Source organism: Chlorocebus sabaeus, chromosome 18 (genome assembly GCF_047675955.1).
Source record: "Chlorocebus sabaeus isolate Y175 chromosome 18, mChlSab1.0.hap1, whole genome shotgun sequence".
NCBI classification, from domain to species: domain Eukaryota; kingdom Metazoa; phylum Chordata; class Mammalia; order Primates; family Cercopithecidae; genus Chlorocebus; species Chlorocebus sabaeus.
Window position 1 is genome coordinate 17513250 of NC_132921.1, and position 13178 is coordinate 17526427.

General features: G+C 41.3%; 1 protein-coding gene across 1 annotated transcript in view; it reads right to left on the reverse strand.

The window, feature by feature from the left end:
* The window catches only part of PHLPP1 (PH domain and leucine rich repeat protein phosphatase 1), a 266455-nt gene that overhangs the window by 77428 nt on the left and 175849 nt on the right, over positions 1 to 13178 (reverse strand). Inside the window, exons 5-6 of the mRNA XM_008013868.3 lie at positions 5846 to 5992; positions 4994 to 5224 (exon numbers count right to left, since the gene is read on the reverse strand). Of these exons, the coding sequence (XP_008012059.3) occupies positions 4994 to 5224; positions 5846 to 5992 (378 nt within the window). The remainder of the gene's footprint in view (positions 1 to 4993; positions 5225 to 5845; positions 5993 to 13178) is intronic.

A 13178-nucleotide genomic window follows, 5' to 3' on the forward strand; every position in this document is an offset into this window, starting at 1 on the left:
CTCACTAGATTACTAGAATGTGCACACAGAATGAAAAAGAAAAAACACATCTCATCTTGGGTACAACAGACTGCAGGAATGGAACAAAGGTCCATCTTCTTCCCAATCTACACTTCAATACCTTCAAAATGGCTTTATCATCTTCACTTGAAAAAGCCACACACAATTTCATTCAATTAACACAATTTTATGTATTAATACTAAAATAATAAGCGTTGGTTTAATAAGGAGACAAAAAAAATCTATAACAAAAACAAAGTTAATGTAACGAAAAGGAACGTTAACATTTGGCTTAAGTTGCTAACTCTCACCATGACCGAAATACCAAGTTTTCAGGCTCACACAGTAATTCAGCTACTTAGGATGAACCATTTTATTATTTGTTTAACTGACAGATAAAACTGTACGTATTTATTGTGTACAGCATGACTTTCGAAATATATGTACACTGTGAAATGACTAATTCTAGCTAGTTCACGTGCACCATCTCACATAGTTATTACTTTTGTGGTGAGAATACTTTACATCCACTCTTAGCATTGTTCAAGAATACAATATATTATGGCATGGTGTGGTAGCTCAAACTCTGTAATCCCAACTCTTTGGGAGGCTGAAGTAGGAGGTTTGTTTGAGACCAGACTGGGCAACAGAGCAAGACCCCATCTCTACAAAAAATAAAAAATTAGCCAGCCGTGGTGGCACATGCTTACACTCCCAGCTATTTGAGAGGCTGGGGCAGGAGGATCACTCGAACCCAGGAGTTTGGGGCTGCAGTGAACCGTGACTGCACCACTGCATTCCAGCTTGGGTAACAAAGTGAGACCCTATCTCAGAGAAGAAAGAAAAGAAGAGAAAAGAAAAGAAAAGAAGAAAAGAAAAAAAAGAGAAAAAACAAGAATACAAACAAATACAATATATTGTTAACCACAGTCACCATGACATAACTAGGACAAACTATTTATTTATTTATTTATTTATTTATTTATAAGGCAAAGTCTCCTGCTCTGTCACCCAGCCTGGAGTACAGCGGTGCAATCTTGGCCCACTGCAACCTCTACCTCCCGGGTTCAAACAAGTCTCCTGCCTCAGCCTCCTGAATAGTTGGGACTACAGGCGCACACCACTATGCCCAGCTAATTTTTGCATTTTTAGTAGAGGTGGGGTTTCACCATGTTGGCCAGGCTGGTCTTGAACTCCTGACCTCAGGGGATCCACCTGCCTCAGCCTCCCAAAGTGCTGAGATTATAGGTATGAGCCACCACGCCTGGCCCGGACAAACTTTTTAAGAGGCAAAATATGACTAAAATTCCCTTCTGGCCAGGTGTTGTGACTCATGTCTGTAATTCTCAGCACTTGGGGAGTTTGAGGCAGAACAACAGCTTGAGCCCAGGAGTTTGAGCCAGCCTAGGCAACAAAGTGAGGCCCCTCTCTCCAAAAAATTTAAAAATTAGCCAAGTGTGGTAGTGTGTACTTGTCATCCTAGCTACACGGGAGGCTGAGGTAGGGGGATCACTTAAGTCCAGGAGATGGAGGCTATAGTGAGCTGTGTTTGTACCACTGCACTCCAGCCTGTGAAGGGCTACGGTGATGGTGACAACGATGATGACCTATGGTTTTGTTGCAGTAAGAGATGAATAAAACAAGGTGTTTTTCAACAGATTTCACAATTTAGTAAAGAGAGTCAAATATGTTTTATGAAATACAGGAAATACGAGTATGTGATAAGTGCCATGGGTGATGTATAAAATGTAGAGAATGGTTTAAAAAAAAAAAAAGAGGCTATGGAAAAGGAAGCAACTCATCTGATTCCCAAGAGTAGGCAGAATGGAACAGGTGTTCATGGGAGAAGAAAAGCAGGTGCGAGGAAGCAATGGAACAGCCTCTGCATCAAAGAAAACAGCACAGGGTAAGTTTGGTACCTGCCTGTATAGTTTCTGCAGGAATGCAGGGGATGTGAGGCTCTGGGCTACAAAAGTGGGTGAGGCAATTAATATTTACCAAGGACTGGACACACTAAAGACTAACACTGGGGCTGAAGGATAAATAAAAACAGTGCTTAAATTATCTATGGTGAAAGAGACCTATTTTCTAAAGTTGTAATTCATGACAGACTGATATATAGTACTCAACCTATACGCAGCTCACACCACATGCAACTCACTATGCAACTTTGACAACATCTAAATTAGTTCAGGTCGGGTGCGGTGGCTCATGGCTGTAATCCCAGCACTTTGAGAGGCTGAGGCAGGTGAATCACTTGAGATCAGGAGTTCAAGACCAGCCTGGCTAACATGGTGAAACCCTGTCTCTACTAAAACTACAAAAAATTAGCCGGTCATGGTGATGGGAGCCTGAAATTCCAGCTACTTGGGAGGCTGAGGCAGGAAAATCGCTTGAATCTGGGGGGCGGAGGTTGCAGTGAGCCGAGATTGCACCACTGCACTCCAGTCTGGACAACAATAGCGAAATTCTGTCTCAAAAACTAATAATAACAATAATAAATAAAATAAAATAAAATAAAATAAAATATACTAGTTGATTCCCTGTACAACAAGAATCAACTCGTAATGCAGTTGGATATTGTGGCAATGTCAAATCATTATACGTTACTAAAATATTAGTCTCAACTTCTGTACACATCTCATTGTGGAAAAGTCGCGAATAGTTCACTTGCCACCCACAAGTTGGAGGCTCACACATGAGCAGCTCAGAGATACAGCCTCATCCTCAAAGGACTCACATACCAGTGGGCTGAAACCAAATATGAGGGCTTGAATACCCTGAAGTAGAGAACCGCAGGCTCTGAGCAAAATTGTGCTTGCTTGGGAGGTTGGACAAAGGAAGCAAATGGCTCAGTTAGAAGACAACAGTCACAGTGAGAAGAAAAAGGAAGCGATGAAAGAGAGAAACTCGTGTAAAAGAAGAGCTGATAGAATCAGCCAAGAGTTGTGTGTCTGGAAGACCAATGAGGTGGTGTTGCTATCAGCAAAAACAGAAATCCATGAGAAAGAACTGGTTGAGTAAGAAAGACACCGAACTCTGTTTTACGTGTATTTGGTTAAATGTGTCAATAGGGAAAACCAAGAAGTTATCTAGCTAGCAGCTTAAGTGGAACTGGTCTCAAGAAGTCAAAGAAGAAATAGGGAAAGACTGGGGAATGATTAACATCAAGGTGAAAGGTGAAAATGAAACCTGAGAGTATATGCAACCACCAAGGCAGAAAACATGGAGAGAAAGAGAAGTGACCAACAAGTAACAGCCATACTTTGTACAAAGAGGAGAAAGAGAAGGAGAAGGAGGAGAGGGGAGGAGGAATTACTAATGATGCCACAGAAGAAATAATATGAAACTCAAAGAACATCAATACAAAGAAAACAATAATCACTTAATCTGATGTAACATTTCCACTAAGGGGGGAAAAAAACTCAACAAAAGTAGCCCTTTACTTAGAGAACCTAAGCGAGACTCTCCTTAAATTACTCCACTGGCTTTGATTTTAAGTATTAAGGCAGAATTAGGCTGGGTGTGGTGGCTTATGTCTGTAATCTCAGCACTTTGAGAAGCAGAGGCAGGTGGATCACCTGAGGTCAGGAGTTCAAGACCAGCCTGGCCAACATGGTGAAACCTGTCTTTACTAAAAATATAAAAACTAGCCAGATGTGGTGGCAGGCACCTGTAATCCCAGCTACTCAGGAGGTTGAGGGAGGAGAATCTCTTGAATCCAGGAGGTGGAGGCTGCAGTGAGCTGAGCTCATGCCACTGCACTCCAGCCTGGGCGACAGAGAGACTCTTGTCACAAAAAACAAAAACAGAAGCAAAAACAAAAATAATAAACAACAAATAAAGTATTAAGGCAGAATTAGAACAAATCTGATCTGATTTTCCCCTCCTCAGCTCAGGGGCAAGGAAGGAAGCAGTTACTCATGGTCATGCAACATTTACAGAGTGTCTAATGTCTATTCTGGTATTTAAATAGCCTGTAGGTGATGTCATCTAAAAAGACTCAAGTTAGAACTACGAATCTTAAGAATTTATAAAGCTCTAAGATTTATTACTTGTAGACATTTTAGATTGATCTTACGTGTCAGCTAATTCACACCAAGAAAAATGTCTTCCTTCATGCACCAGGTAACTCGGAAATCATCTCATTCTTGTTACCTGAGGTCAGTGCAAGTCATTGTCCTTGGCTCTAATGAAGTTCTACCACTGGTGGATGAATAAAATAGGGCTTAAATTCTGGAATATGAGGGTTTTCTAAATAGAAGGAACTCAGAGGCAAATAATGTAAACAATTTGGAAAGCAAGTTAACAAAGTGTTTAGAGTTCCTTATCTTGTTACATTCCAAGAAATTCTCAAAAATCAGATAAATTATAATTACTTTAACTTCCAAATTAAGAATTTTATATCTGCAAATTGCTAATACTTCCCTAGGAAGGACAGATCTGATTCCTTTATTCTGAGGAAAGGTGAAGCCAAGCAATTCTTTGTGGGACTGGAAGGTATGGGTTTCCTTGGCTGAGCCATACGAATGGAGAAGAAAGGGAGCAAAAGGTGATGCTACTTTACACTGATGAAACTGAACACGCCTGAGTATTTGGGAGGCTGAGGCAGGAAGATCACCTGAGCCCAGGAGTTTGAGGCTAAAGTGAGCTCTGAGCGCATCACTGCACTCCAGGCGGGGCAAGAGAGCACGGCCCTATCTCTTTAAAAACAGCAACAACAACAAAAAATACAAAACAAAAACAAAAAACAGCTCTCTCACTCAACTGGGTTCCAATTTGCAAAACAAAGACCTTCAAGACATACATCAGTGAGAAAGTGTCCAGTAACAGCAAACCCTACTATTAATCATAATTCTTCCCTCTAGGCAGAAATAGAAAAATGGGTCCACATTCAATTATCCAGCCTGTTTGACTTGGTCAATAACCTACTCCCCACCCCTGCAATATAAGCCAACCGCTCAAATGAGATCTATTTCTCAAAAATGGTTACCTTAGATCCACATGTTTAATGTGAGGCATTTTTCTTAAAGCCTGTAGCCTAAGGGTCTCCATACAGTTTCCGGACATACAAAGTTTATCCACAGCAGTCAATTTCTCCAATACTTCTGGAATGTCAGTAAATTCATTGAAAGAAAGACCCAGATAACTAAGCTGCTTCATGTTCTCCAACTCAGCAGGAAGGGATTGGAGAAAGTTTCCATCCAACAAAAATGTCTGTAAGCTATTAGAGAAAACATAAGAATTACAAAGAGAATGTATAAATTTTACATCTTTATTATCAACATACAAGTTCCATAGTGTAGATCGTATTACCAGAAAATGTATTACTCTTTGCAAAATGCCTAAGGGCAGGGCCTGAGGCAATAATGGACCAAAGAGAAATAATCAGAGATAAGCATCTTAATCTTTTATTGAAAATGAAAATTATGACTAGCTTTCCCAATTTGAATAGGCTTAAATGGGAGCAACATGAGCTAACTGTGATATAAATTGATTCAGATATCCTTTGGGCTTTCCTTATTATTTCTCAAAATTAATTTCTAAGTCTTTGAATTCAATATAACTCAGAAAAATGAGAACATAACCCACATTCCATGTTTAGACATACTCATTTGCAGGGATCTTCAGTTCTAAACAAGAATATTTAATTTTTTACAAGATCGTAAAGAATACAAATCTAACACATGAACTCCATACAGACTATACAGTCCCTGATCTCTTGATTTGGGGCCAAGACTTACATGACCAACATAACAAGTTAACTAATCTCATGTGCTACACCCCCAATGCAGCTTCCCTGGGGTTTCTGGATATACCCGCCAGTGGGGTTTGAGGTACACACTTGTGCATCACTCCAATGGCTGCTGGGACCGATCGCAGGGCATTGCAGGACACATTCAGCTCTGCCAGGGTTGGAATACTGCAGACTGCTAGTGGGAAGTCCCCTAAATGATTATTGGAAAGATTAAGACTCTTCAACTTGGTGAACCTATTAAAATAAAGCAAAACCAAAAGGGAAAAAAGAGACAAATGTCACTAACATCATAATTTTAGCACAGCCTAAGAGATAATCTAGCCCAACTCCCAAATTCAACTGAAGAGGAAATGGGGGCCCCAGAGAGGTTAAGGAGCAGCAGCGCTGGAATGCACATCTGCTGACTCTAAGGCCAGTGCTCTACCTAAAATGTAAACATTCTATCTAAAAACAAACTTTTCCCTCTAAAATAAGGTTGAATATTTCAGGAAGTGAATTCTGCTAGAGTAAGTTTTTTAGCAGTATCTCAATTAGCTTAATTAACACAGTGTAAATGGCCCCAGGGAAGGAGGAAAGGGACCAGGCAGAGCTGGAGTTAGTCCTTCTGGAATCTGTGCTGTTCCAGACAAGTCAAAAACTTCTGTTTCATGTTTCTGAAACCCAAAAGTGAAATAATAAAAACTTATCAAAACAATACTCTCTCTAAGGTAACCAGGACTTTGCAGTTCCAAATTTAACAACCAATTATCAGCTGGGCACGGTGGCTCAGGCCTGTAATCCTAGCACTTCGGGAGGCCGAGATGAGTGGATCACTTGAGACCAGGAGTTCAGGACCAGCCTAACCAACATGGTGAAACCCTGTCTCTACCAAAAACACAAAAAATTAGCTGGGCATGGTGGTGCACGCCTGTAATCTCAGCTACTCGAGAGGCTGAGGCACAAGAGAATCTCTGGGAGGTGGAGGTTGCAGTGAGCTGAGACTGCTCTCCTGGAATATATAGCCTGGCGACAGAGTGAGACTCTATCTCAAAAAAGAACCAATTATCATTCGTCGATCTCAATACAGTAATTGACTGATGCGGCTGACCACCCACCCTTCTTCTTAGCTCTCTTAAGCCCTCTTCTCCTGTATTACCTTCCTTTTCTTCATCTTTTCTTCCTCAACCCAAATTGAAGTAATCTTCATAGATAGTTTTTTTTATCAGTTTCATGCTCTCTCTACACTGTTTTCCTTGGAAATGTTTTGACTCCTATGTGAACAATTCTCTCAGTCCTGTCACATGCTGGCTCCTCTCCTGAGCTACCCCACATTTCCAGCCCAAAACTGAACTTACCATCTTTATTCCAAACTGGCACTTCTTTTTGCTCTATTTTTGTTAATAGCCCTTTCATTTTCACAGTTGCCCAAGCAACTTAAGCAATTAAAGAAGCTATCTTTCATTTTTTACTTCTCTCTGCACTCTTACATTTGGCCTATCAACAACCTCTACACCATCTCTAAATGAGATAAGAATCAGATCAGTGACTGCGTTATGCTAATTCCTTTAAAAACCACCCACATCTAATACTAGACAGTATGCACTCTGCCTAGAAGAGACACACACACTCCAAAAATAAATGCAATTCAACCCAATCAGCATATGTTAAGCTGTACTCTAAATAGTTAAATAAAAGTTGATTCTAAAGGGAAAGTTGACAATGTACCTATATGACAGGTTGAGTGTTACCTTGATTTTTAAATAATACCTGTTTACTTTGATGGCTGAGTATAATAGAATAGTATTTTTAAAAAAAATCACTTAGGAAAAAATTATTGCTAAATCTGAATAATCGTTTTTAAACTGTTTTATATTAGAGCCATCAGTCCCTCTTAAAAGAATGCTTACCCTCAGCCGGGTGCAGTGGCTCATGCCTGTAATCCCAGCACTTTGGGAGGCCGAGGTGGGCAGATCACTTGAGGTCAGGAGTTCAAGACCAGCCTGGCCAACATGGTGAAACTTCGTCTCTACTAAAAGTACAAAAAAAATTAGCCGGCCATGTTGGCAGGCACCTGTACTCCCAGCTATGAAGGAGGCTGAAGCAGGAGAATTGCTTGAACCCAGGAGACAGAGGTTGTGGTGAGCCGAGATCACACCTCTGCACTCCAGCCTGGGTGTTAGAGCGAGACTCCATCTCAAAAAAAAAAAAAAAAAAAAACCAAACAGCCTACCCTCTATTCTGATTATTTATAATCACTGCAAAAACACAAGCTAGAATTACAGTCTCTTATTCCTTAGTCCAGTGATTCTAAAAGCATGCGTGGGGGACCCCAGAAGAGGTACCTGAGACCCTTTCAGAAGATCCATGTGGTCAAACTATTTTTATAACAATACTAAGATGTTACTTGCTTTGTGCCACTTTCTTCCCCACACCTGTCACTCGTATTTCAGTAGAGTTCCAGACAGTACCTGCTTTTGTAATAGCACACCTGATGGAACACAGAAAGAGATATGAGAATCCAGCCAGATATTAAAAGAATCGCCAAAATAGAAAACAATGACACTCTGGCCGGGTGCGGTGGCTCACATCTGTAATCCCAGCACTTTGGGAGGTTGAGGCAGGTGGATCACCTGAGGTCAGGAGTTTGAGACCAGCCTGGCCAACATGGTGAAACCCTGTCTCTACTAAAAATACAAAAATTAGCTGGGCATGGTGGCGCGTGCCTGCAGTCCCAACTACTCAGGAGACTGAGGCAGGAGAATCACTTGAACCTGGGAGGCGGAGGTCACCAGTGAGCCACTGCATTCCAGCCTGGGTGACAGGAGCAAAACTCCGTCTCAAAAAAAGAAAAAAAGAAAAAAGAAAAGAAAACAATGGCACCCTTCTTACTATTTTTGTTTTGAAAAACTGTTTCTTCATTTAAAAAGTTACTAAAAATGTCATTTATGTTAATATGGTTTATTACTGTCTAAATGAATTAATATACATTAAGATATTTCTTTCTTTCTTTTTTTTTTGTTTTTGAGAAAGGGTCTCTATTGACAAGGCTGGAATGCAGTGGTGGGATCATGGGTCACTGCAGTCTCAACCTCCTGGGCTCAGGTGATCCTCCCACCTCAGCCTCCTGAGTAGCTGGGACTACATGCACGCACCACCAAACCCAGCTAATTTTTGTATTTTTTGTAGAGACAAAGTTTTGCCGTTTTGCCCAGGATGGTTCCGAACTCCCGGGCTCAAGCGATCTGCCTGTCTTGGCCTCCCAAAGTGTTGGAACTAAAGGCATGAGTTATCATGCCTAGCCTAAAATATTTCTTTTCTTTTTATGAGATGGAATCTAGCTCTATTGCCCAGGCTGGAGTGCAGTGGCATGATCTCGGCTCACTCCAACCTCCACCTCCTGGGTTGCAATTCTCCTGCCTCAGCCTCCCAAGTAATGGGATTATTCTACAGGTGCCCAGAACCACATCTGGCTAATTTTTGTATTTTTAGTAGAGACAGGGTTTCACTATGTTGGCCAGGCTGGTCTCGAACTCCTGACCTCAGGTGATCCTCCCGCCTTGGCCTCCCAAACTGTTGGGATTACAGGCCTGAGCCACTGCACCCAGGCTATATTTCTTAGTTTAAATTTATAATTCAGCAAATATCGATACATATAATTGACATAAATAAAAGTTGCTTAAGGGCCTCAATATTTTAGAGAGCAAAGGAGTCCTGAAATAAGATTGCCATTTAAAACACAGTACATCCAGTTAAATTTAAATTTCAGATCAACAATAAATATTTTTAAGAATATGTCCCAAACATTACATCATGGAGCACACTTACACTGAAAAAAGTTATTCAATGTTTATATGAAATATGAAATTCAAATTTAACCGGTGCTTCCTCCCCTAGGCCCCTAACCTAAATCTGGCAACTCTATCTGATACAAAATGTTTATCCTAGGCATCCCAGATGAAACTGCTGTTCTAATCCAAACAAAAACAGCATTCCACTGTCTAGATATTTTTCCCCATTTGAGAGAATGGGCCAGTTTAAAAATTTGCATGCAATTAAATTAACTCAAAAAAAAGATCCTCTAGGAAGAAAAATATCCACTAGATATTATCCAACATAATAGAGCATGGAAACTTTTCCAAAGTGGGGAACAGAAAGATTGTAGAGCTAGTAATTGCTCAAGATGAGAAATGAAAGCATTAGCTTTTGGAAAAGCATAGGTCAATAACTTGGGGGGGGGGGGTGGTGTTTAATTCATTTGTGCAAACAAATTTACTAGGATATCACTCCTGAGGATAAAGGAAAGCAGCAACATGCTGAATGAGTACAATGCAGTTAACAAGTTTTAAATGGAAAAGAAGGCTGGGTGGAGTGGTTCACGTCTGTAATCCCAGCACTTTGGGAGGCCGAGGCGGGTGGATCACCTGAGGTAGAGACGTCGAGACCAGCCCGGCCAAAATGGCGAGACCCTACCTCTACTAAAAATACAAGAATTAGCCGAACGTGGTGGCGGGTGCCTGTAGTCCAGGTACTCGGCAGGCTGAGGCAGGAGAATCATTTGAACCAGGGAGGCAGAGGTTACAGTGAGCCAAGATCATGCCACTGCACTCCGGCCTGGGTGACAAAGCAAGACTCCGTCTCAAAACAAAATAAATAAATAAAATAAATAAATAAATAGAAAAGAAAAGAAAAAAAAAAAAACTCTTAACAAATGTCTCCCATTCATTTTATGTACACATGAACATTGTGAAAGTGATAATAGCCACCACCTCAGAGAAAGAGAGAAAACCATTATCTGCATCAACTAAATGAGAAAACACTACTAGATTTATGTAAAGAGAACTGCCCTCACTCCTAGGTGCCAAGTGCCCCCTACAGAACAAGGAATTGGGGCACCCTTTCCCTAGAGCTGCAAGGTCCAGTATAACACCACAAGTGCCAGGTAGCACTGAGCACCTGAAATGGGACTAGTCCAAATGGAGATGTTCTTGAAATACAAAATACAGAGTAGATTTCAAAGACTGAGTACAAAAAAGAAGAATGTAAACTATCTCATTAACTTTTTAGAACTGATAACAATTGATACATTGGCTTAAATGAGGATACATTATTGAAACTACATGTGGTGCATATTATATTCCCATTGGAGAAGTGCCCTCTCCATACTAAGAGTAAGCAGGAGACTGGAATTCCTTACCCTGCATACCAACCTTGCCTCTAGAGCTTGTGTGGGTTCTTCCCTGGGTTCATCCTCCCACCAGTGTGTGCACCCATGTGCCCTAGCATGGGCAGAGGTTGGACATATGGGTTTCAGTGTCCACACCACTGTTATGGTGAGGAACGGAGCTGGAGGAGGGAAGAGAAGAGGTGGGGTCCCTGGCCCAGCTCTGCACATGTTATCACATTCAGTGCAGAATCCCTGGGAGTCTGAGGATTCTAAATTGGAATCTGTGCTTCCAGGACATTATTTTTATATCTGACAAGGTAGGGGGAGAGAACATATTTTACTTAACAGTTTCTTAGCTTGGTTATAAATATTCAGATATATGATATGTGGCTCTCCATTTATACTTTTACCCTAGACCTATAAATTTTAAGAGCTGATTCTGACTTAAAAGTATCCTCAAAGTCTTGCTCCTTCTCACTACATTCTCCACCCTCTTTGCATTCCTCCCTGTGCGACCAATCCCCCAAACTCTTCCCAGAGAAGGACGTGGTATTCAGCAGAGACTTATCAAATAACGCATAGATTGTTTCTGAGAACTTAAGTTCTTGATCAGAACGTATCAACCAACATCAACTAGTGGTAAGTACTCCTTAGCCTTCTTAGAGTTCCACTTTTCCTTTCTAGATGTGGAAAGCAGTCAGATTATAGGACATTTGCAGATTCAAATACGCTTTCAGGGAAAGACAGAGGGGAGGTCCACAGAGAATTCACTTCCCTCAAGTATCTGAAATGAGTGAAACACATACTTGGAAGCAATGTTTAAGTTACGAGAGATAAGAGATCAAAAGGGTGAATGGATGACTTTTCCTCACTTTACCTTCATTTAAAAAGAATGAAAAGGAGACAGCCAGGTGACAGCACCCTAGTATAGAGGAAAAGTCTAGAAATCTCTGTGTCTGTAACAAAATACAAGACTTTCAGATCTGCCATAATAGGTAAGCCAGGTATTTTCATTAATTAATTCATTCATTATTTTGAGACAGGGTCCACTGTGTCAGCCAGGCTGGAGTGCAGTGGTGTGATAATGGCTTACTGCAGTCTTGACTTCCCAGGCTCCAGCAATCCCACCTCAGCCTCGCAAGTAGGTGGGACCACAGGTGTGCACTACCATGTCCAGCTAATTTTTGTATTTTTGGTAAAGACAGGATTTCTCCATGTTTCCCAGGCTGGTCTCAAAGGCCTGAGCTCAAGCAGTCTACCTGCCTCAGCCTACCAAAGTGCTGGGATTACAGGTGTTAGCAACCACGCTTGGCCAGGTAAGCCAGATAAATGATGAAATGCACACAGATCCAGATTCCAAGATAAAATTGGTTTTAGAAAGAATATATAAATATATATACACACACACACATACACACACACATACACACACACGTACACACATATTTTGTGAAATATTTTAAATAATTTTATTTTAAACTAATATTTCAGTGCTACCATTGCATTCAATGAGGCTACAGATATTTCTTCATAGCTGTTCAACGTAGGCAAGTGGAAGAGAATCAGAGCATCACAGAATTTAAGATTACTAAAAAATATTTTAATGATGATTGTACTAACTACAGTGGTCAGTTTATAATCATAGCCAGGGACAATTCTACTTGATGCTTTAAAAGGACAAGAAACCTGTGGCTTTTAAAAAACATCATGCCTGTAATCCCAGCATTTGGGGAGGCAAACAAAGGAGGGAGGACTGTTTGAGCCCAGGAGTCCAAGACTAGCCTGGGCAACATAGGGAGATCCCATCTCTAAAAAAAGTAAAATAAAATTAGCCAGGCAGTGTGGTATGTGCCTGTGGTCCCAGCTACTTGGGAGGCTGAGGTGGGAGGATGGCTTGAGCCCAGAGGTTGAGGCTGCAGTGAGCTGTGACTGTGCCACAGCACTCCAGCCTATGCAACAGAGTGAGACTCTACCTAAAAAAAGAAAAAATAGGCTGGGTGTGGTGGCTCACGCCTGTAATCCCAGCACTTTGGGAGGCTGAGGCAGGCAGATCACGAGGTCAGGAGATCGAGACCATCCTGGCTAACATGGTGAAACCCCATCTCTACTAAAAAATACAGAAAATTAGCTGGGCATGGTGGCAGGCACCTGTGGTCCCAGCTACTCAGGAGGCTGAGGCAGGAGAACGGTGTGAACCCAGGAGACAGAGCTAGTAGTAAGCCAAGATGTGCCACTGCACTCCAGCCTGGGTGACAGAGTGAGACTCCATCTCAAAAA